General features: G+C 41.5%; 1 protein-coding gene across 1 annotated transcript in view; it reads left to right on the forward strand.

The window, feature by feature from the left end:
* Positions 1-26,342, forward strand: part of nkain2 (sodium/potassium transporting ATPase interacting 2) — a 102,117-nt gene that overhangs the window by 39,827 nt on the left and 35,948 nt on the right. The window contains exons 2-3 of the mRNA XM_026193855.1: positions 13,653-13,790; positions 15,474-15,554. Coding sequence (XP_026049640.1) covers positions 13,653-13,790; positions 15,474-15,554 — 219 coding nt within the window. The remainder of the gene's footprint in view (positions 1-13,652; positions 13,791-15,473; positions 15,555-26,342) is intronic.

The following is a 26,342-nucleotide window of genomic DNA, read 5'->3' on the forward strand; positions in this document are numbered from 1 at the left end:
AGTTGCTGGGCAATGCTTGAATGGCTTTGTGGAAGCTCTGGTTCAAAGTTGTAGTTATAAGAAGTCCCACAGTAGAATGCCAGTGCAGGTCTTTTCAGCATTGAGAACTTCATCTTTCAAATCAGTGGTCCCAATGTGGAACAACCCATTGAGTTAAGAGGTGAAATCATGTACTGCAGTCTATCTAAGAAACTTTTATCTTGACTGCTGGGATGAAACAGCTTCCCAGCAAGTGGCTCCGTGGCATCTTGTATGAAGTGAGCGAGAACCTGAATGTATTTCATCACTGAGGTACTTTGTCAGTGCCGCTCTGAGCTGCGAATAAAAAATGACAAAAAGAACAAAACGAGGGAAATCCCCCCTCGTGGTATTTCTGATTATGTTGCAGAAATAGGATTTCAGCACCGTCTATCTATCTGTCTGTTTTTCCAATGACGTTCCATTTTGAGAATGTCAGATGTCCGTGGGATCCAAATTGCAGTTCCAATTTGCTCAGGTGCTGGGGCTTATTACTGCAAATTAGGTGGGAAAATGGATTTTTGCCTGTGGGCTAGTAGTTACTCATCATATTTCCAGGTAGCCTGTCTTGAGCTGTAGTGTGAAGATGTGTGACCATAATAACAGCCTACGAGTGCTCCTCGGCAGCGCAGCTTTCATTAACACACTGCCATCTTGATCCATCTCAGTTGTTCCACATGACACATCAGAGCACTTACAGCGTGTTGCTAACTGGCTAACACTGCTCCCGTCCTCTTTTTCCATCTGCTGACAGCCACGGCAGCCAGATTTATAAAAACTGACATTATGACAGGCCAACAAAAGTGCAAAACAGATGAACCAAATGCATATAATTTGGACAAGAATCTATGAGACGTGACAAGTGTTGGGCCAGTATTTTTAATGTGAGATGCTGGGCAGTCGTGCAGCACACTTTTATTGTGACTACTGGCCATCTGTGACAGGTAAAAACAGTTTAGTTTATCTAAACTGTGATATTTTAGATACTGCATTCATTCTTTGTGAAATGAAATCCCTCATTAAGCTGCAATAGATTAACAGTAGACTTATATAACCATAGTTGGCCATATAGTTTGAAATACTTACTCGAGTCTGAGTTCACAGTGACGCATGTTTTTGGGAACACTAATCATTGATTACTGGGAGCCCTGGAGCCTGAAACGTACTACCACTAGTTTTTTGGGCAGGTCAGAGCAGTGACATTTAAACTCAGTGTAGAAACTGCCTGAAGTCAGTGGTCTTGAACCTTTGCCAGTGTACTCGGTTTCTTTTGGCTTCTTCTGTGTGCACAGTTTTACCACCCACATTTTAAAAAAATATCTTGTTTCAATAAGGAAAGATAATTTGGAAGAACTCAACATATTTTATTTAAGTACAAAGCTTGAGTAATAAATTATTCGGCGATTAGACTCAGATGAAACTTCGCAGCAGAGCGGAGTCCAATGATGAAGAAATAGGACAGCGCCCCCCAGAGTGCTGATGCTGATGGTGGGGGAGATGAAGCAGTTGGAGATGAGGTGGAGGTTGGGACAAGGATGATCACATGAATGAGCCTGAAAGGGGAGAATGAAAGAGGAGCCCTGAGATTTAAAGCACATGGAATAGGGGCTGATCGGCTTGCAGAACGTGGGCGAGAAAATGACTGATTGCCAGAATAATGGTGAGAGAAATGAGTCTGAAAGCATGGGAAAGTGGAAGTGATGTAAAGAATAGTCAAGCAGTCCACACATCCAGGTAGATGAGTGACTGCAGGTCTTCCTTGTGCTACAGTTACAATAGGGAAAACAGTGCCTGAAAATTGTGGAACGACCAAAATAATTCCTCTCTCACCAGGTAATCTGTGCCGTTACGTTTGATTGAATACCTTTTGCTGCAACTACTTGTAATCAGTCACCAGAATCATAAAACTTCATTGGGCAACCACTGATTTTTCCTGGTCACAAGGAAGTTGTGGTTGCATTTTGTTGTTGTACACATTATGATGTCCTTTTTGTTTCTTGTAGCCTGTCTTTAATAAAATGAATTGATTAATTTCTAGTCTCTGATCACTAGAAAAGACCTTTAAAAGACTAAAGAGGTGTGCACACAGGAAGAAACCAGAACATGAATGTGGTGGTGAGAGACCATGACCTGATGTGATGACACGTAAAATAACCACAGGGGTTGCTAAGCCAGCAGGTCCTGAGTTGAATTAATATGTGATGTGGTGCAATTGCAGCAGGATCCCCCTGCAACAGTTAATTGAATAAATGGAAGAGGATGGATGGTTCAGTCCAATAGTGCGTATCAATATAAGTCTTGTACACTTCTGACTGACATTTGATGGAGTGTTGTCTGAGAGTCTGAAATGCCTCCTGGAGACCAAACTACCAGCTCTGAGCAAATCACTTCATATATAAAAGTGTAAGAGCCACTAATGTAAACCTGAGCACTTTCTGGCATGGAAAACCAGCGTTCAAACATTCTCTTGGACCTGAAACTTTCTCTTGACTTTCATGAGTGTCATTTCCGGCATCATTCCCAGCCAAGAAAATACGTTGACTTATTGTGTCACTTTTTGATGAAGGTTTGGACTCCTCCTTCAAGCTTTTTCTAGGCTGTTATTTAAATGGTTGATTCGTACACGATCCTGTGAGTGCTGGCCTTTCATCCCACCTTCAGGTGTGACCAAACAGCTCCAGACACTTTTCCAGTGTGGCCAATGACACTCCACTGTATTCATTTCAAAATTTATGCGACACTTAAATCTCTCATGTAACCATGATTATGATCTGTCATCTTGGCTGTCGAAAATATTTTGAATTCATTTAGAAATTCTTGTGATCATTTTTAGAGCTCTGTCTGTAATAAGAGACACACCGAGGCCTTGTAACACCAGTAGATCTCTGAGGTCATTTGATCAAGGTTTTCTGCTTGCCTCCTCACTTCAGGCTCAAAGGAGACTTTGTCTTTGAAGTATCTACCTGTAGACAAACATTGAGGGAATCCTCTCATAGAGCTGCTAAGCCACAAACTTTCTGCCAAAGAGTTCTAGCAGGTAAAAAGGTTCTGAGAAGGAGGGCTTGACCTGGTTCCTTTTTAAAGTTTGATACATTTTTAAGAGAAAAATACACTTTTTGTGATGATTGGCTTACTTTGGCCATTCAAGTTGATATACCTAATCATATAATTTAGGCTTTATTAGAAAACTTGCCCCTCCCTGAGTGCTGGAGGTTTCTTCCCGTTAGAAACGAGATTTTCCTTCCCACTGTCACCGGGTGCTTGCTCATACAGGGTTCTCTGTATTATTGTAGGGTCTTTAGCTTACAATGTTAAAGTCCACAGAGGCCGACTGTTGTGATTGACGCTATATAAATAGAAATGAATTGACAACATTCAAAATTACTAATAAACTAGGAGTCCCACCTACTTGCAGTGTAGCCTCTTCACACGCTGATAGTATTTTTCTTGTCTTTACTGACTAAAATAAATTGTTCTGCTTTCAGTTTCTGTGATACAATGAAGTGTGTCTCAGGCGGAGACGTCGTTATTTTTTGTTGTGTGCGATCAGTCTGCTGATCAAAGGTTGCGACAGACATCAGTGCTGCACTGTTGCATTTTTCCAGCTGCCAGATATCTTCGTGTTGCGATGATCATTTTCATTTCCGGCATTATAGCGTTAATGTGTTGGGTGGGAGATGTGAGCGAATCTCTAATGAGATCGACCACAAACATTATCCCTGCACAGTCTAATCTGTAGCGTTTCATTAACTCACTGTCATTCAGTGTTTGGGGAATAATTTCGCCTCACCTCTTTGTCTTTCCGCCAGTTTCTCCTTTGCTTAAAATCCTAAATCTCTTAAAAGTCCCTACTCCAGCAGCTTTTCACCCGAGAACCTTTTGAATGCTTTCAGAATAACTATAATCTTTGGCAGAATCTGCAAGGGGGTCTGCATCCCAAACTGTGCACCTCGGAGTAGGATGTGTCTTTGTGATTGGACTTCTTAGTGCATTCATGTCATTTACAGAGAAGTCCATTTGCACTTGGAGACACATTACAGTCATAGCCCAAATTTGTTTAACATGGGCCACTGTTCTGCAATATGGGCATAGACAGCATATGAGAGGGAGGGCAAATGAGCATATATTGGATAATCTGACCCGAAAATAGTAATAGAGGTCATAAAGGTCATAAGCCTGGTGCCATTCTCCAATAGGTTTTTATTTTATTTTTATTTGTTTTACAACCAGAGGAATCACCCCCTGCTGGCCACAAAAAAGTATACAAGTTTAACGATTCAGCTTCCATGTTGCCTTTATTTTAGACATGGAAGCTGTGTACATGTTTTATATTGTCTGATTGTATGTAAGGTGACTCAACTGTGGAAATATTTTGCCAATGTAATGTCCTAGGCTTGCATGCTCCAGTATTCCACTGTAACTGAAGATTCTCGCATGCTATTTTGGTATACCAAACAGTACATCAGCATTGAAAACAGAATAACAGCAATGGCTTTACCTTTGAAGACAAATTCTAATACAATTTCCATCCATCCATCCATTTTCTTAACCTTCTATCCAACTCACGGTCACAAGTGACTGGAGCTCATCCCAGCCGGGATACACTGGTCGCAGGTCGCGGATTCTAATTAAACTTTTCTACACCTTTTCTCTGAAATATGATCACCAGGAGCTGAAATACACACCCTGCTGTGATTCTTAAGCCTCACCTCTGCATGCAAGCTTCAGATCCACATGACGAAACGCTATGCCAGAACTAAATATGAAGCCATATCTCCTGCTGTAGTTTCATAATCTTATTCACCAGCCTCAAAAGCCCATAAGATCAGGAAAAATAATAGGTGCACCTGAAGGCTCAGCAGTAGCTTAACACAAGTCTCCTAAAAGTTCATCCAACTCATATAAAGGCAACACGTCACCTGTGTGAGTCACAGGTATGTTTTTTCAGTGCCCGTTTCCACTAAAGCGGCATGGCTTATGACTATGGCCATCCTGCAGTGTTAATTCAAGTGGGACTTCCACTTGGAATAGTGCATAGTCCGTGTATGGCTGAGTGACTAAGGATATTATGGCTATTACAGCTATAACTGAACAGCTGTGATGACAATGAGTAGGCCTGAATGGAGGAAATTGGATATTTAATAGAGATTTTCACCTGTGATCATCATTGTCTCTTTCCATCACGGCTCCTTTCCCCTTCCTCTTTCTTTCCTCCTCTTCCACTCTTTTGCTCTCCCTCCCTTTCTTCGGATCACGACATCCTTTCATCTTTTTCCTTCTCCTCTGCTCGCTCCACCTTTCCCCGCCGTCTTTTCTCTCTCTCTCTCTCCGAGCTCTAAGTAGCCACAAATGGTCCCTAATAGCCTCCAATGGAGATGAATTGATCGTTGTGCGAACCGAATCGATGGGAGATTGCTTTTGCTGTACACAGTAGGGCACTGCGCAGGCAGGCGGCCTTAATTAAGTTAACAGTAAAACCACGAATGCTTCTGAGGTTTATTGCAAAAATAAGTTTCGGGTGATTAGAGAAACAGAAAAGGAAAGTTGTGTAAAGAAAAAAAGGACGTATTTGTTTCACCGTGTTTGTGATTTGCTTGGATGTTGCTACTCGGTCGTGATGCTCCCTGCGTGACTCATATATGATGTTTCTGGGCATTTTCTCACATTTTTTCTCTCCCTGTTTATTTTTCTCTCTGCTCCATCCCTGCTGCTTTCCATACTGCCTCTTCTCTCTGCCAGCTCGTTCTCCAGCTTCTTCTTGTTGTCTCACCACAGCCCATCTGACCTGATCTCCTCCCCTTCATCCCTCTCTGCTTTCCTTCCCTCGCTGTCGTTCCTAATGGGATGAGCGGCAGAATTTGATCAGCAGTTTTTTAAAGGTCACACAACCAAGCGAAAACTGTCAGCCAAAGAGCCGAGGGAGCAAGTAGGTGAGGGTGGAGGAGTCTAGCAGGCGGGACAGGAAGGAAAAACTTCACTAGGAGATAGAGGACAAAGAGGGAGACGGTGGAGAGAATATGGGAAGCGAGCACGGAAGTGGGAGGTAGTGAGGTAATGGGGGGGAAAAGAGGGAGGGGGCAGATGAGGTAATTTGCAGTTTTGTGACATAACAGATCTGTTAACAGATGAATACATATTAAATATGCAGGAGAGATGAAGGAAGGAAGAAGGCTGGGAGATGATGATGAGAAAAGGAAAAGGATGGGAGGAAATGAGGAGATGAGAGCAAGGAAAGGGAGGTCGGGAAAGGAAAGACGGTGAGGAAGGAGGAATGGAGATATTTTCATTTCTCTCACCCAGTGCCACTCATCTCTTTGCTCAGTAACAATGGGATCCTAATCACCTCTCCATCTCCTCATGTTCTCTCATCAGATCCCTCTCTCCATCCTTCACTGTCTCATTCTCTCTCTTTCTCTTCGTCTTGTGTTTAAGATAAAAGACACTCGTCGCTCGGCAGTGTCTCATAATAGTCACGCAGTGCAGATGTCCTCCTGTCGGCAGCGAGGCTCATTCTTTGATTTCCATCTATCATTCATCATCAAATAGACCCAACTCTTTCCACCTCACCGAAGACCCTTTCCTGCTCTGCCTCTCTGCTGTCCCTTTCATCAGCTTCATATTTCTTTCTGCTGCTAATCTATTCCTGAAGTATTTCGGTGCGTCTTTGCCCTCACTGCATCTGCATCACTGTGTTGCGTGTGTGTACGAGTGTGTGTGCGCGCGTGTGTGGCAGAAACAATTTGCAGCACAAATGAACTGCAGAAGACAGCAGAGGGGTGGAAACCTTCCTCTGTCCACACTGGCTTTGTTGAGGTTAAAAGGGTCAGCAGTTTCATGTTTCACTGTGTGCACATAGCGGGGACCCCCACAGTCGCAGTATGCATATGACATCATCAGGAGTGGGTCTGTTTTCCGAGGAGGCTGAGGAAGTGTGGCATCTTTGCACAGCTGCAGCATCGATAAGTTGCTGACACCACGTCACTATCCTCCACCAGCACTCCCAGAGGAATGCGCACAGCATCGTCAAGAACCACAACCATGCGGCACACACACTTTTCCTGCTGTTGCGTGTTTCGTTGTCCACCTCCATGAGGCATGACAAATAATGGGAAAGGCAAAGCTTTTACCAATTTATTAACCAAAGAGAAGCAAAAACATATTTGACTTCACGAAGTGTGTTAGTCAGTAGTTGGATGGCTGAATGTTAAGTGGGTGGTGTTGCATAGTGTAAAAACTAAAGCAACAAGCCTAAAGTCAACTGAACTCATAGCATAGCGGGACAGTGAGAACAAAGCCGAATAAGCTGTGTTTTAACCTAAATATGATCGATAAGGCTGAACTAGTTAAATATTTGAAGATGGAAACTACGTTGATGGCATCATTAGCTCCACAATTTGTAGAGATAAACAATTCAACAAAAGGCATATTTACTTCTACTAGATATGTCGGCAACCAGTACTATTGACCTATGCTGATCTATGTCAGCATTTGTAACAGCCGATAAATTAAAAATTAAAAAGGAAAAAAATGAATTGTGAGAAACTTCTTTTAGCCATGTTGCAAATGTTGACGTTGCCATCGTTTGTCCAACAAAGGGCACTCTACATGTCCCTATTTACAACACCCGTGTTTGGAACGCCAGAAACACCAGCAGGTAGTCGGGCAGAGCGTAAATGAGCGAATAATAGTAAATATTAGGGAAATGTGTTTATGTGTCATGTGTCTGAAAGAATATTCGATTTTCAAATCACGAAATAATGGTATCTGTCTTAAAAATCCTATGTCTGTCAGACTCTGACAGACTCTGTCAGAAGCACTATTAGTACAAAGCATTGGGATTTTATTCATTCATTTATTTATTTTTAGCTTAACACTTAGTGAGTGCATGGAATTAGTCCAGTACAATAACCTCTGTTTATACATGTAAAAGAGTGGGCACCATTCAGTTTTGCTCAGTTGTTCAGCTGATACATTTGTTCATCATCATTCATTAGCAGCAGTACGATGCGTTCGGCAACACCACACAGTTTTCTGGACTTTACCCAGACTTCCCAGCAGCTCTCGACCTATGAACCTTTATTGCAGAAACCTTGCTTTGCATTCTGTGCGTCTCCAGAGACCAGGCGGCTGGCAGTATTCCTGCTTTTTTTTACACAATCAATCATTAGTTTTCCCAACCAAATGTCACATTTTTTTAAACATTCAATTGCATAATCAAGTTAAGAACAGCCGCTACCAACTGTTCTACAGATTTGCTGTGACTGTCAAATGTTGCACCTATCTGCCCGTAGTGTTAATCACATCAGCCACAAATAACCTGCCTACAAAAACAACAATAAAAATCCATACGTTTATTGTTTCTGACACTTTAAATATGCACAGTTAACACTGGCCTGGAGTAACCTGGATACATGGATAGTGTTGTAGGTTGTGTATCTTTACTCACCACTAAAACCTAAATGTTCGAAACGCTATGATGGTTTTGCACCCCAGTGTGTGTGTGTGTGTGTAACTGACAGAGTTTCATTAACGGCGCTAATCAACGACAGGAGAGTAAATTAGCCGGCAACAGAGGTCACAGTGTCGTTTGTGGAAAACTGCTGTCGATGCCACCTTTCACCTCCTGCAGCTTGGTAACAAATAAAAATCACGTTTTTTGCAAAGCTTCAAATCATTGTTTGAGACAAGCAGGTGATTGGTCTTTGTTACTTTGGCAGTTAGATTACTTTCCCTTTAAACGCAGCCCAGAATCTATTTTATTTTTTCTCAGGAATTTGGCCTCTCTCCACGTAAATGGATAGCAGGGGAGTGATAGATTCACTGTAGCTCTACTTAGACTCCGTCTGCATTTGGGAAGCTGATGCCAGGAAGAGCACACGCATCAGTCTATGCTAACAAAACAGTAGGTGGAATAAACATTCTTGGTCCCTGAGGGAATTTGTGCTGGCATTAGATAGATTGACAGAAGGCTGAATATAAAGTTGTTTTCTGTGTTTTGTGAACCATTGTTAAACAGAGAAATGGAGTACCCACTTTATTTTCCACGCATTCATAGATGCAAGCATTGGCTCTCCAGAGCTCCAAGTATTCTTATGTGCTAGACCAGAACATATCGAGAGTAATTTGCTGTGTCCACCTGCAGATTTACAGTACATATGTACAGCATTTAAAATAACCCTAGTGTGCATGCATACCTGGCCTAAGCATTGGCTCTGAAATGTCCAAATCTGTCAGCAGCATCAAAGCGAGCTGCATCTAATCCCAAAGGACCCGGCTAGCCAGCTTGGAGCTCCACCTGCACACCACTGAAGCTTTCATCAGCTGCACGTATCACAAAACTGCCATATCTGCTTACATGCAGGCCATAAACTGCTGCTGGGAACGAGGCTCCTATGCACAGCTCTTCATCTCCCTTCCCCCAGAGTTAAAGTTGTTGAAAAGCAGAAGAAACTCAAACTGTTTCTTCTGTCATACGATTCATGAAAAAGGATGCAGGCGTTAGGAGGGTAGGGAGGTGAGGGGGGGTGCTTACATGTCTCCTTTCTGTTAGGAGAATTGAAGAAGTGAAATACAAAGGATGATCTACTGGGGCACCTGATGTTAGTTGTTTTGCAGCTGAGACATGTAATGAGAGTTTCACATGAAAAGACGAGTGCAGTGCACGAACAGATGGTCTGAATTTGAATATTCCTTTCATTGGTTCCTATATGAACCCAGGTTAGAGCAATAAACCCCGACAACTGTTTTTTTAAGTGACTGACAGTTAAACTACAGAAATTCTTTACTTCATTTCTCAGATTTTCTCCACTGGATACTCCTTTCTGTGACTTCTCTTGCTTGTGTGAGTGCGTGTGTGTGTGTCTCTGTCTGTGTGTCTGTGTGTGTGTGTCTGTGTCTCTGTGTGTGTGTGTCTGTGTGTGTCCCAGCTGGAGTGAAGACTGTTTATATTATTGGTGATGAAAGAGGGGCCCCAAGAGGCCTCTATAATAGGCTGGGAGGCCTCTGACTTTTTATAATGGTCTGTATGGTTGTGTGTGCCTGCTTGTGAGAGAGACACAATTGTACCACTATATAATTGTCAATGGGAGGACACACTTTTACATAATACAGATACACAAAGAAAGAGAGAGAGAGAGTCTATCCAAACATAAAGGCACTCACACAGAGAAGCACAGTCTCTCTCTCTCTCTCTCTCTATCTCACTCACACTCACACACACACACACACACACACACACACACACACACACACACACACACACACACACACACACACACACACACACACACACACACACACACACACACACACACACACACACACATTGTTGAGCCATCTGAGCCCAGTGTGTCCAATAACAGCAGGTGCTGTCAAGTGCAAGCACAGCAGACCTGCCCTGACACAGAAACCCACACATGGATGGATGCACATATGTCAGCACGCCGCACACTCATTCATACACCTTCCTTTTCCGTGTAGCTCTCACATTCAGTAACTCATTTTTAAAACGACGGTCTGATTGGTGAAGTTTATGCACTGTTACGGTTGTAGTCATGACAGCGTGCCTGGTACTGTTGGGATGTTCCCATCTGTGCAGGACTTCCTCCAGTGCCCATCAGCCCTACTTTATGTTAAATATTGAGCGTAAACTTTGGGATTTTAAAAAAAGTGTATTAAATATGATTTTATTTATATAGAGATATAAAATAACAATGACCAGTGACCAGCCTTCTGCTACAGTTTTACAAATATAGAATCAGCTTGAAAGAGTCAAAAGAACTTTGATGCTTTAATGTTTAGTTGAAATTTGATTACTTGTGTTTACCAATTAGGTTAGTCCTCACGCCTAGAGACAAGTTGGCGACCACCTGGTGACCAATGAGGTTGCTAGGAAAAAATGAGGATTTGGTCATTGTTATTGTAAGTTATTGCTTAAAGCTGCGTTTACACAGGCCTATCAGTCAGTAACCCCTGGCAACCACGGAAAAAACAACTGGTTGGCGAGCATTTATGGGAGGATGGTGGCAGATGCTAGGTTGATGTTGTACCAAAAAACTCCCCAACTACTTGCTAAATTTGAAAGAAACTGCAAAAAGTTTCTTCAAAGTAAAACTTGCACCTTTTGGAACACAATTGAATCACAACTTTTACTTTCAAGGCAAACATTTTTACGTTTCCCAGTAGTGTTGCTCTTTTTCAGCTTTTCAAAAGTACAAGTGACTGAGATGATCTGAGAATGACCAAAGTATATTTCAAAAGAGGCTTTTGGTGCAGCCAAAAATGTACCACAATGGGTTCATAGCCTCATGCTAGCGCTAGAACATTAACACCGAACAAACAAACAACCATGGTTACACAATCATTTGTATTTTTAATGCTTATATTAAATATTCTGTATCAGATACCTTTCAGCTGCTTTGTTATTCACATGGATTACCACAGACAGCAGGTCTACATGTTTCATTTGGCAGATTTCTTTTTACAGCGCATGCCCTGTTTGATGCAACCCCAAAGAGATTGGTGTCACGTCTGGGGATCTTTCGCTTGCTAGGCAAATGCGTAAACCACTACACTACACCTTTAGTTGATGTACGAACATGTAATATTTTCATAATGGGTTTTTGTCCAAGAACACCCAGGCTTCGCTGCTGGTGTGATCCCAGCTCAACACGGTCTCTAGCTTTGTCTGTAGTGCTGCCGTATGGCTTACCTTTAGGGCACTCTGAACTCAGCCGTCCAGAAATTTGCCTGCATGTGTGTGAGAAGAGATCAGGTGTAAACAAAGTTCATTTTAAACTCAACGACACACCCATAATGATTCGGGACAGTATTTTGCAGGGTTGCAATGCTATCTTGACAAAATCTGTGCAGACAGACCACCTTTGCGTTACCTCCTGCTACAGTATTCATTTAAATGAGAGACACTCACAGACAGGCAGCCTCACAAGCTGAAAACAATACCAGCTACACAGTCATGGCTGGTAATGAAGCCCTTGATTTGATATGTAAGTCGATGATGTGTAATCTCTTCTAGCTGAGAGCGTAGAACAGTAAATATCAGTCTCATTTGCACTAAATGAAGCTAATAATGGCATCCTTAGCTTTCATGTTATATTTTTTTCCTATTTCTTTTTAGTGCACACCTTTTCTTTGTCTCATGCTCTCTCTTTGTTCCCCCCTCACCATCTCCCTGTCCCTGTCTTTGTCTGTGTGCGTTAATATATTTAGCAGTGCCATATCATACGCTGTGCTAACTTCATTAACTATCTCAGCATGAGCCTACAGTGACTGAATGATAATAACCCTCACCCCCCAGACTCACTGGCTCTACCACACACACACACACACACACACACACACACACACACACACACACACACACACACACACACAGCCCTGAGAGCTTAACAGTAATGCATGTATAACTGATTACAGTTTACTTCATTATGACAAAGCATTTTATATTTGTTATTATGATAAATGACCTCTCTAACCCTATCAGACCCATCAGTGAGTTCATCATTAAGAGTCCCAAATAAATCTGTGTAAAGAAGACAGAAAAATCAGCTGATTGAAGAAAGGGGGTGAATTAAAAAAAACAAAAAAAACAGCCACCGTTAGTTCAAATATTACGTCAGAGTTAGGCTGCGATTCATCTGCAAAATTGTTTTCTGCATTTAACAAAGAACCACAGCAAATCCTTACATTTGAGGGAGTTAGACATGATTAATGACTAATGATTAATTTTCTGTTGGTCGACCAGTTGTTTGAGGTTTCACAGCATGTCTGAAATAATTTGGAAAAACGGTGCCGATCTCTATGCCAAGCTGTCCTTTTGAAAGCTTTAAACGGGTTTCTCCCAGTGTGGCACAGACGTTGACTTTGGACTCAGAGGTGAACTGATTAGATTTTTGTGGTCAGAGGTCAAAAGACCAAGGTCCCAGTAATCTCATGTCCGTTGCTGTCTCGTGAAAGTGATATTTCAGGAGCAGCTGCAAGGGATTTAATTACATCTGGCACAAATGTTGACTTGGACTCAAGAATGAACGGATCTGAACGTGGCAGTCAAGGGGCAAGCTCACTGTGGGCTTATGAAACATGTTTTTGGAAGTTTTTCAAGGATAATGACACAATTTTCTCTCAAATGTCCAGACGGGTGAAAACACTAAGTCGGATCATTTAGATCCAGAAGGGCATCATCTTCAATGTGACATCATAACATTGTGTAAAAACACTTATTCTGCAACACCATTACTTAGGAACAAAGGTCATGACCATATGGTCAGAAGACTGATTGATGAAACTACAAACTGTGGTGATTAATAGGTCCTGCTGGGGTTCAAGATGCTTGTAAAGCATCTGTGTTTTAGAATTTGTGGCTTTCTGTGGGTGAAGGATCACTAGTGTCGTGTCTACAGTGCATTTCCCAAACATAAATACACTTAATACCTTTTTTTTTATTGAAAAGCCATCGTGGTTGGTAGAGGTGTACCATACTGCAAAGCTGTAACTAGAGTTTTATGTCATTTCTGTCACTGTTGGTAGTTTTACCTTTAACAGTCAAATGTTTTACAGAAAACATGCCTTTGTTTTCTTGCGTCTAATCTCACTCCTTTGCTTCTTTTTTCTATCAGGTCAGTGTGCTGGAGCGCCAGGTGATAGATTTCCTGGGATACCAGTGGGCTCCCATCCTGACCAACTTCCTGCACATCATTGTTGTCATCCTGGGCCTTTTTGGCACCATTCAGTTCAGGCCGAGATATGTCACTGGGGTGAGTTTTGCACTCAAAACAAGCATTTTACGTATACTCTGCTCTCTCTCTTTTTAAAGCTTTATAACTTATATAAGTAGTATGTTTGATGTTTTCACAACCTTTCATTAAAAAAAAGTTCAGGACAGTGAAAACTTCATTCATACCTGGAGGATGCACTATGAAATCCACTTGAATGGATAACAGAGAAAATTTAAACAGTTTGCATTAATAATTAATAAAAACGCATCTGCTGGTGGATGCAAGATTGATGGAAGACCATGTACTGTATTTATTTTATATACCGATGAGCCACTACATTAAAATTGACAGTTTGAGTGAATAACTCTGATTATCTCATCACAATGTAAAGTGTTGCTGGGAAATCTGGTTCCAGGCATTCATGTTCATGTTATTTTGACACGTGCATTTCGCACATTTACTATAGAATTGCTGAAGAAAAAAAGAATCAAGGTGCTGCAGTGCCCTAGTACGAGTTAACCTGATTGAAATGCTGTGGCAGAAATTTAAGCGAGGAGTGCATAGACGAATGCTCGCAAACCTCAAGGCACTCGAGCAATGTTGTAAAGAAGAGTGGTCCAAAATTTCCCTCACAACAGTGTGAGAGACTGATGAAGTCATACATAAAACAATTACTTCAACTTATTGCTGCTAAAGGTGCTTCTACAAGCTAGAATTATGGAGTGTAATTAGTTTTTCACAGGACTGCACAGTGAACACTTTGTTTTCCATGTGACTGTACCGCCGTGTTGCAGACGTGTTTTTAAGGGATTTAAAATACAATTTGATTATTAAAGAGTTTGAATAATGGTTTTAAACAGACATTAAATACATAAAATCTATTTGTATGGACCAATTTTAACCTCATTTTTCTGGCTTTCAGACTACTCCTGGGTTTTCTCCTGTTTAATTGAATAGCAAATCAAAAACCTGGAACATTGCTAGCAAAACTTTTTTTTTAAAACAAAGAACCCAAGGACCTAAGGCATTATCAGAGCCTGCACACTCCCAAGATCCCAGTCTAATCAAGCTTCTGTGGGATGTGCAGACAGAAGCCAAATGTAAAGCAGCTCCACCCAGTCTATACCAGAATCCTGGTGCCATCAGACTCCAGAGGTCCCATGTTCACGCTCTAATAGGTTAGAGGTGGTGATGTGGCTGATCGGTGTATATATATATATATATATGTGTGTGTGTGTGTGTAAAAAGATGGTGTGAACAGAGTGGGAGTAGGAAGAACTTTTGAGGAGGAATTAGCAGATTAGTGCAAAGCTCCCCTTCACATTGCCACATTGTATTAATCCAATCAGAAGACCTTCAAGTAGACACACAAGGTTTAGTAAGAAGATTCAGTTAATGAAAGAGACTGAAAGTTGTATCGAAGCTTGTAAAATCATTCTCGCTTTCTTATAACTTGCACAAACACATACACACAACACCCCTATCCATTTTCTCTTCCTGTCTGGTTTGATTCAGGTGATCTGTTGTACTATTTGCCGTTGTTTCTGTTTCTTTGCATCTCAACGACATCAAAAGTGAAGCCGCCCTCTGTCTTTCTCTCCGTCTCACCCAGTCCCAATGCAAGACACGAAGATGCATTTTAAATTCTCTAACAAAGGCTTGTCAAGTCTTGTCGGCATCTCACTTTCCTCTCTGCGTATCTCTCTGCCTGTTTCTCCGCAGTATGCAGCCTGGCTCGTAGTCTGGATGACCTGGAACGTTTTCATCATCTGTTTTTACCTGGAGGTTGGAGACCTGTCCAGAGTAAGAACATTTTTCTTTGTCAAGTCTTAATGTGCCAGCGTTAACACAAAAAAAGGCCCAAATACATATTGTGTTATACACACAGGTTAGACACAGTGACTTGAGCCACACTGTTCATTTGGGTAACGTGTTCTCAAACTTGTTTACTTGTTCACAAAGTTTGAACGCAGTCCCATGAAAATGTATTAAGCCAAAATCCCTCAACCTGAAGGAGAAAGGGTTGACCTTTCTCCTTCAGGTTAACTGAAATTCAGCACTGTACTGCTGTCCCGGGTCTCAGCAGAGACGATCACCACCAGGACCTCGGTCAAACTTCCGCCTCTGATGAAGCACCTCTCAACCATCACGTAGAGGGGAGGGAGCACCATTGCAAAATATGGATATAAATCTGATAACACACATTCAAGTGGTGTAGGGAACTTAATTATTATTATTATTTATTTTATTTTATTTTTTGCATTTAGATATGGCTTTGTTTACTCCCAGCATGCTATATGAGTCACACAAATATTAAGAAAAGAATTAACTCACTAAATAAGCTGATTATTTGTGAGGGTTTAATCAACTTTAAAACCGTCTGCCATTACATGTACGTTGGTTCCCCTTGTGTCACCAAGCTAGTTGTAATTCTTCTGGGGATGTCCTGCAGTCTCTGGCACCCTTTGGGTCTTGTGAAACATGGATTTTGGCCTCTGCGGATCGGGCTTGTTCCAGTGCATTTTGTAGATGCTTGGTTGACTGATTGATCGATTGGGGTCTGGCAAGGCTGGATGGTTTGTTATGTTTCTTGAGCTGTTGCTGAGCTTTTTCTGTGGCCAGGATATATCGTCCCGCTAGGGGAAGGCAGCGGCCATTGGGGAGCACTGCTATATGGAGTGTTGGGGTACTTTGAGTGCAACAGTGGTGAGATTGGTGGTATGTGCCAAAGCAAAATGTGCATGAATGTCAAGACCAAAGATTTCTTAGTGGAACATTGCATTGTAGTGAAATTATTTCCTTTCAGCCGTCATTGGTTTGATTTTAAAATCACTATGTTGCTATTATCCACTAATAAATATTAGAGATGACTGGAGGGTTTTCAAATTCTTTTTGATGTGTTTTTCAAAAGTTAGCCTTATCTAAACTCCAAATTTGTTGATTTAAATGTATTTTATCAGATTCGATGATTTATTAAGGCTAATCAGTGCTTCCATAAACAGAAGAAATCAGTTGATGTGAGTGCTGATTATTGCTGATTACACACTCGGGTGTGTGGCTGTTGAAAAAAAAAAATTGCCTCACTTCTCTGTAATTTACTTATTTTATTGGACAGTTTCACAACATGCTTGCTATCAGTTTAATATCTGACACAGGACTGCGGTTACAGCCGCCTCATACCATCTGTCTTAATCTGTTCTAATCTACATCTTATTGGTTTTTCCATCAGTCATCCATCAATCAATTAATGATATTTGGGAGTACAATTTCTTTTATATCTGGTACTTGTTGCATATACTCATACCGTTTCTGCTCTTCCCACACAAGCACACAGTCTACACTCTCAGCCTTTTTCACAAATTTTTACACATTTCAATTTTGAGTTGAAAGTTGTCTAAAATCCGCCTTCTGTTCAGAAATCCAAATAGCAGGGCGATAAATTTTATTCACCGCATTCGACAGTGGGTCAGTGGCTGATTGGTATATACCTCTCAATATCCCCATGGCCTAGTTGTAACAGAAACCACTGAAACTGAGAGAACAGGGGACTACTGTTTGGGTTTCGTTTTTATCACACGGGAAAAACGAGCAAGTCTGTCATTTTAAACGGATAGAGTGGAAGGTAGAAACATGCGGAAATGGCACAGCAAAATAAATAGTGTGGATCACTTTTCTTTGGGTTAAAATTATTAGTCTGTGTTCTGTAAGATAAAGTCATTTAAAAGGCTTCAGCTCTCCTGACCAAAATCAACACATCTGGTTTCTAATGAGGGCAAAGCAGCCAGTTAATTAGCAATACCGTCATCAATTACCCGCTGACCAATCGTACAGAAGCACACACAAACCAGATGCTAAACAGCTTTGCTTTTATGACCAGAACAGTTTGCACGTGCCTCAAGGACACATCCTCCTTGACCCAGTTACCGCAGCAGAGAAAACCACAAAGTCCCGCTTCTCCTCCGATCGGCTCCACCAGCTGTTATACAGTGTGAGATATAAATCCATCACCAACCGTTCTGAGGCTTAATTTCTGACCTGAGGGCTATTATTATTCTGGTCCACATGTAAAACAAGTACAAGTCTGATATTGTTTCCACAGGTGTACACATCCAGTTTAAAACATAAGAAAACTAATTTCTGTACCCCCGCATTGTGAGTGGTAGTCAACGCCAGAATAACAACAAATTTGGCAACAGGCCTCAAAATTTTTTACAAAATTAAGATCTTAAACAGCTTTAAACACTGGAAGTGATTTGCAGCGATGTGGTGAACAGTGGGAGGTAAATTATGCTCAGTGACTTGAAGTGAGCAGGTCCCAACATAAACTTCTCTCAACTTCCAGCAACCACTGAATCCCCAAAGCTATTTAACTTGGATACTTCCATCTATACTGATTTATATTGGTATGGTTCTGTTTTGGACCCTCTCATCCCTTCTGCATTAACTGTAAATCTGTACAAATATATTGTATGTTAAAAATATTTTTCAGATTCATCTATCTTTAATGCAGGCGTGCTGCATTTTGCTTTTTAAGATTAAGCTTGATTTTTAAAGATTTTCAGATGCAAATAAACAGATCTGACCAATCAGATCACTGCATTTGGCAACAAGTGCGCTCTTATCTCAAAACACTCATCGGTACTGAATATACAAATAGTAATATAATACTGTTTTACTTCAGACACAGCTAGACGCAGGTAAGGGTCAGTCAGCTTTGAAATTATTTCTCTGCCTCCTCAGAGGTGGTCCCAACTCCGCCAAAGAGCTTAAACTACCCTGAAATATGTACAAAAGCAGCTCCGATATAACTTCAACTCCTGGACCAAACCATGAAATTCTCCCTGCTTCTTACCTCTCGGGAGGATTAGATGAACCCAGAATCTCAGTTTTTCTTTCTGTTGTTTAGAAACATCAGAACCAGCTCGTCTTGTTTCTGATGCTGGTTTGATAGCTTGGTGCTGAGTTTTGGTGTGTATATACATTACAGCAGCAGTCCCCAACCTACGGGTGACTCACGGGCCGGTACTGGGCCACGAGAGTTGAGGCTTGGGTGTAAAATTTATGGTTTTCAGGGTCTTTACCAGTTTTTATCCTTTTTTTAAAACATCGTTTTTATCGTTAACTCGGTTTCCCTGGGTCTTTATGAATAAATTTTCTGTTTTTTGGTATTGTACTGGTTTAACTGGCAAAAAAGGTTGGGGACCGCTGCATTAAAGGAGAAGTTCTCATCCTAAAAACTCAGAAATTCATGCTTTGTGTAAATGGCCTCAGAGCAGGCAATGCACCTCCCTGCCTTTATATATATAGAGGCTGGAGATGAAGGTGGGTTGCAAAGTGGATTGCAGGTGTGTAGAATAACCAGTTCCACATGTAGAGGAGTCCCAGCTGACCTTTTAGCTGGTCAGCTGTGGGCTTCCTGGTCTATAACACTCTCCGGTTTAATCACCCTGAGGGAAACTAGATGTTAGCGCCAGATTTAATTGGATCCCAACCAGCAGCTGATAAAAGTTGATATAATATCATGACAGCCCAGCGAAAACAGACTTCAAGCTCGGATTTGAATACGAGTGTATCAATAATACATGGTTTGTACAGTATATTTACCAGAGAGTGAGATGAGTATCATCGTGACATGTTCTTTTCCTGCTGCCTCTATTTATGTATCACGCTGCCACTTGTCGGTATTTGATAAGGCTGAGGTTGGCACGCGCTTCAAGAATGCCATGATATAAATGAAATTTCTTTGAAACTCTCTCTCTCATTTGCTTCTCAATGCCACTCTCTCGCTCAGTCTCTCTCTCTCCCTCCTCCTGCGCCTCACTCTCTCTGTCTCCATGTAAGTCATCCCTCCTCTCCCTCTGCTCACCCTATAATCAAGTCTTTTTCAAGTTGCTTTCCAAAGTCCCATGCTCCTCTTCTGTCTCGCACATCTTCATCTCTCGCCTCGTTCTTCATTCCCCCTCCTCCTTCAAATTTCTTTTGTAGAGACACGGGGAAACGTGGCCCTGTTGAGAAGGCACTCCTATTAGTGGACAATACAGGGCAGGGATTTGTGTACAGCCCATTACTTTATACACTCACACCATTACTGCGGGGTCACGGGACAAAACTGATTGTGACACGCTGCATTTTTCTTCATAAAAGCCATCTGGCGTCTCCAAATGAAAGAGGGTGACAGTCCTTTGATTTACGCTATGTTATCACTGACACTTGGATTTGTAATGTAGCTTTGATGTCATTTTTTTCAGCCCAACACTCAGTTTTAACCATTAATAGACTTGATATGCAGATTGTACGTTTATCAGCCTATCAGGGAAATAAGTGTGCGCTTAGGGGCCTGCCTTCATTTTATATATTTTTTCTGCATGATATGTTTTAAACTAGGGGAAATATTGCAGGCAAAGGCATCGAATCTTCTCAATTCCTTCCTGATGACAGATTTCATTTTAACCATGTGGTGCACGGCACACAGGCTGTTTGATGTTCTGCTAACTGCAAATGTTCTTGGTGTTTTGTAGTACAACAGCAGGAAAAGTCAGAAATATTAGGCCTGTAAAGGTATGGCATTTGCCAAATGCCCATGACATTTCTTCTTGATAAGGAAAGTAAACCCCCATGAAAGTGAGTGGAAAAGTAGGAGAGACACCGAGTGGTTGGGGTGGATGGGGGTGGGGTGGGGGTGGATGGGTGGGCGGTGTCCGCGTTTGTCAGCTCAGTTTGACGTCCTAAAACCAGGCAACCAGATGGACAGACGCTGAAAGAACAGGCAGATCATTATCATGACTGAGATTACGGCAAAGTGGGTTTGATGAGACATCATGACACTGAGAGCTAACAGGACATTGTGGGAGCATGGTGCACGTCAGCGATGACTCACTGACATTGTCCCACGCTTACAGACATGCACACACAAACACACAGCAAGCCCGTAAATCAAAGTTAGGGGGAACTCACTTTTTTATTCCTGAATTATTTTGAGCTTGACAGTTTTTATTAACGGTGGGAACAGCAGTTGACAGCTGGCTTATTCTCTTCTTCTGGAGATTTCAACAGTATCACACAGATTTCATCAGCAGATTAAGGTTACTGTTACGTTCCCCCCGAAGGGGTCTAGGCATATGAGTGAGGGGACCAGTAACAAATGAGTCCGGAATCAGAATGAAAAGGAAAACAGACAGAGTTGTTCTGCATCAATAAAACTTTATTACAAAATGGTACAGGTTAACATTAACTTAAAGGGCCGGCAACGCCGTCTTACCAATAACGCCAAAGAAACACTCTCAGGGCCCACAAGCCCACACCACTCACGCAAAGCAGCTATGCTGTTTCCACAACTCCACACTTTGAGCAGGCTAACCACACACAACACAGAGACACCAGAGAACACCCCACACACTGCTCACAGCTCATCCCCAGCTTATATGACCTCCGAGAGGTGATTGCTGACTGGGCCCAGGTGGTAAATGAGTCCAATGAGCAGCAGCTGTGTCCTGGGGAGAGAGAAGAGCAAGAGAGAGACGGGGGGTGGAGCAAAAGAGGAGGAGGCGGAGAAAAACACCACGCCCACACAAGGGCAGTATCAGGAGGCCCAGCTAGGGCCGTAACAGTTACCCATATTTAATGGAAATGCAGTTGTATCCAGCGTGTTTGTTTCATTAAAATCAATGCTGTGCCTCGTATAATGCTAGGAATCACTGAGATGTTACTGCTATGCTGGCTTTTTGAAGCCAAGCTTTATGAACTAAAAGAGTGGAGTGCCATGTTATTGGCTAAAGTAACAGACTGATAAAATACTAGTATTTCCCCCAGTAAATCCAAGGTAGACGCTTTTTGGATGGTCTGTTCTGCACAACAAGCCATAATATTAGCCAGCCAATCCATTAAAAATGCTCCAGCAGCACACACACAGTGAAGAGTGGATGAGGCCTAGCAGATGCTGATAGGCTGCCTAACTCAATTATCCAGGTGGATGACCCCACTCAGAGTTGCTGCGGGATGAGAAAATGATTTTTCTTTCTTTTTTTTTTAGTTTTTTTTTTTTTTTTTTGCGGCCTGTAAATATAATTTTAATGCTGTAAAGTTGGCCATTTTAGAATGGAGTCTATGGGCATTGACTCCCTTTTGGAACCAACCTCAATTGGCACTGAGAGAAACTTCAGTTTGCCTCCTTTGATATGTTAGCTTTATTTTTCAGGCCTATGGGAAGCACTGATACTACATTAAAAAATTCTCCTTCTTATTTAACTAAACTGAACATCCTCTAAGTCTTCTCATTTATGTTGACCAAAGCTGACCTTCCTTGATCTTTCATGAATCTAGAGACAGCAACGGTTGCATTATTTTCTGCAAATAAGTAAATACTTCTGCCTACTCCTTTTCAAACAAATAATGGAATCATATTTTGTAATGATTGTGAAGGCACATGTTTGAAATAAAAATGAACTGAACTGAACTGAATTTTGTCTATAAAATACCAAGAAAAATTACATATTACATGACTCTACAGGTATCTGTTTCAGTGTGTGAGCAATCAAGCCAATGATGGTCTTTATCCATTCTGACCAATAGTAGCAAGTACCATTTAATACAATCTAATATTAGATTGTACCAGGACCAGGTGGGGTATGTTTTCCGATTCTTTGAGTAAATTTCAAAAGGTTGTCTTTGCCACACTAACAAAACGCTAGGACGATGTCATTAACAGGGGTGATGCTACTGTGCTCTTCTTTCTGTGATAGAGTTTGGCTTTTTTACCAGCCCTAACCGTTTAGCCATAAACATAGCCAAGCAGTGAATATTAGCCAATCAGATGCAAAGTAGTGGGATATTCACACAGTACATCTTAACCTGTAGCCTTAGACTAATTGGGGACATGCCCAGATTTTTTAGGGTTAGGGTTAAACAATATTATTCTTTTTAAAATATTGGTGTAAAGCGATTCTTAAAATGTAGAATGAATTATTTGTTACTGGACTTAGGAATTAGATCAAATTATAATGGCAGAGCAGCCATTATAATTTGGCACCGGTCACAGAAGGAAGCTGCTTTCAGAACTTGAGATTTTGCATTGTGTAAAATAATGCCTGACTGTTTGCCTGCATCAGGATTGTTTGTTGCAGGCAAACAGTGCAAATGTGTTGAGGTTTCACAGGCAAGTGAGTACTAACCACATGACATTAACTTGTCCACCATGTTGGACATGTGACAATCATGGTGACAACGTAGGATCAAGTGAATAAGGCACTACTCATTCAGAGACTGGTCTGTAGCCATCTGGCAACCATTGGATGTAATAGGAAAAATGAGTATTCCCCAACTGGATGCTAGTGTATGGTGGAGGTGAATGGCAGTTGTAGGGAGATGACTGCTAAAGTTTGAGTCACACAGGCCTACAGACCAGGCGGTAATCCCGTGACAACCATCTGTGGCTAGGAAAAAATATGTATTCTCCAAATAAGTGGCAAAAACCACAAATGCTATCTCTGAGTTGTACTGAAACTTTGAAGAGTGCAACACAAAATGGGCATAGAGACCATTCATCTGCAAGTAAAAGTGGCACCGTTCGAAAACACACTGGGTGCAGCATAAGAGCTGAGGCACAACTTTTACTTCGCCATCTCTAGTTTGCATCGCACTTATTCATCTAGTAGTTAACAAATATTTACTGACAAATACGAAAACCTGCAGTCAACCGTGGTTATCTGCTAGCAACCAGGTTTTTCGGTGCAGCACCATTTTTGCAACCACTTTCACCCAGCAACAGCTAGCAACATCCAGGAAACACAGCAAGCAAGTTGGGGAATATACATTTTCCACTAGCAAACAGTTGTTGTATCACATCCAATATGGCAGACAACTCTTGAGCAATGAGAAACCTAAGTAGACAAACAGATGCATGAACAGCCCGTCACTTTAATCTTCAGTGACTTAATTACTTTTTGCCAGAGTCGGCGTGTTAGGCGTGTAGTGTTAGGCTCTACATGGCACATAAAAAACAGATAAGTAGAATTTTGAGATCCACGTGTCTTTGGTTCTATTAATGCTTGTACTAATGAATGAATATTGAAATAATTTCACTCTAGCCTCTTTTTATGTTAATATTCAACTAGATATTTGGTTATCTAAAATCAGTGTACTGAAATAAATACGAATGTGACACAAACAAGGCCGAAAAAAAATTACTTTATTGAGCTAAAAAAAGATGCTTTTTTTTTAACCACTCCTATTGACTGCTGAGTCAAACAGTTCATTTTGGACGCTGCTTCCAAGTAGACACACAGTACACTGATGCATGTCTGCTAACATATGTCAGCACGAGGCAGGTTTTTGTGTACAAATCCTAGAACAACACACCTATGGATGTTTTCACTTTATACAAGCTGATTTTCAGATGTATTAGAATTGCGTATTATAAGCAGACAGTTTATATTTGTTTATGTTTAAATTTCTGCTAAATAACTGTGTCTGCCTTTCTGTGAAGCCTTCTTTTTTGGCTTTTCTAACATTTGTGTTTGATAAAACTTTCTATCTAACGTGTATCTTTGCCTTCCACGAGGCCCCCGTGGAGCCCCAGAGGCAAGATAAGGTGTACATCCTGTCTTGACAGTAATTTGAGTTTAAGCCCAAGATTCATACCATATATCAGTCTGTCACAGTCCCATCCTTCCTGTCACTCGCTGCTGCACTATCTAATATAGCAGCAATGCCATAAAATTAATCTTTAAAAAGATTTCTGATGTGGCATCCCTGACAGTTTTGGAGAGGAGCCTGTGGAGAGAGAGAGAGAGAGAGAACTGTCACCATGTTGCGAACGCACACTCGCATATTCACGCTCTCACACATATGCATGCACACTCTCAGACAGCTAAGTGTCAGAAAAGTCCACTGTGTCATATAAAAGATGCAGCCACCCCCCTGGGCAACGCACAGATAGTGGCTCGTAGAACTGCACACGCACCAACTGTCAGTCATTTATTGGTGGTCGGGGTGGGGAGGGGGTACTGTGTGGGAGGGTGTCCTGCATACTTTTTAAATTTGTGAAAGTGTGTGTGCATGAGGGATGCATATTTGTTTATGTGCATGGACTAAATCCAGACTGCCTTAAAACGTTTTGATTTCCACATACACAGTGAAGCAGCGACAAAATAAAACGTGTGGAGGAAAAAAATTAAAGAAGGCCAAAAGTTTTGGTGACGAAAAGAAGAAAAGCGAGGCATCGGGGGTGAAGAGAGAGACTGAGAGGATGAGACATGAGAAAGTGTGATAAGAGCTGTAGAAGACGATGATGTGCTGCGAGATGGAGCCACAAGTGAATCAACGGGTGTCTTTCAACGCGGAAAAAGAGGTGAAGCGGGGACAAGGGGGAAAAAAGAAGTCGAAACACGGAAAAAGTTGGTTCAACAAAACCTCTTAACAAGATAGGATCGCTTATCTAACAGAGGAGCAGGAAAAAAAGAAGAAGAAAAAATATCAAATGTGGCTTTCATATCAATTTCATATTAACATCAGATGCGCCTGTTGTCAGCATGCGGTGGGCTTTTTACTCCGGGATGAATTGCAGTAGAAATATGACAGTAAATCAAACTCCAAGCCACCCAATTCATTGCTGAAGAAAGTTGAAAACAGGTTTCCAGCTTCTATGCTAATAGTTGCATTGAGACGATGAATGAGGGGATCCCCACACATTTAATCATAGGCGTTCTAGTTAAAACATCCACCCTGAGTCACTGACTTAATCCATCTGCCCCGTCTGTGTTTGATCAATGGATGCATTTGTTGAAATTGTGGCATGAAATTGCTTTTTTCCCCCCTTCCCCATTCAACACATCTCTAGTGGGACATTTCTACCCCACCAATTCTATTGCTTGAGCCCTGAGCTATTATTACTGGTGATTCCATTTGATTGTTACTCGTTTTTACTGTACAGTTTCATGTGAAATGAGCAGAGCACAGATTGGCTTAATGCCACAGTAGATAATGGATTTGATTGACTTGCCTGCTGCAGTCAAACTTGTCCCAGGGCCCAGATGGCAGCTTGTGTTATTTTCAAGTCTTAATGGATTTAGCTCAACTATGTTAGCGATAGAGTTTGATTTCACTGTAAATGCTAAACTGCTAATCTGCCTAGCCTTCAACTTGTAATTTACAGTGTACTTCTTATCAACGACCAAGACTGTCGGAGCCGGGGCTCGAACCGGCAACCTTCCGATTACAAGACGAACTGCCAACTCTTGAGCCACGATTAAAATAAACGTGCTGACTGAAATTTGCTTTAGTTACCCATATGTCTATGCAAATATACCATTACTCTTTTATCAGTAGGAAGTGCATAAAGTGTGTTATTTGTAAGCTTTCACTTGTACTGGGAAACATCATAAGTATAGCTCATAAGGTTTTGCTGCTAATGGCGAGTTCAGGTTAAAGCATTGCAGTGGGGTTTTGTTGGGTTTTTTGGGTTTTTTTGCAACCTCTCCAGTATCTGTTTTTTACCTTCAAAACATACCTCTGCTTGCACACCAGAGAGGCTCTAGTCTGCAAATGAGCCCCTCTGTGCCCGTCTGTGGCACAGCAGCCTTCAGTGTTGACTATTAC

This window comes from Astatotilapia calliptera, chromosome 15 (assembly GCF_900246225.1).
Source record: "Astatotilapia calliptera chromosome 15, fAstCal1.2, whole genome shotgun sequence".
NCBI classification, from domain to species: Eukaryota; Metazoa; Chordata; class Actinopteri; order Cichliformes; family Cichlidae; genus Astatotilapia; species Astatotilapia calliptera.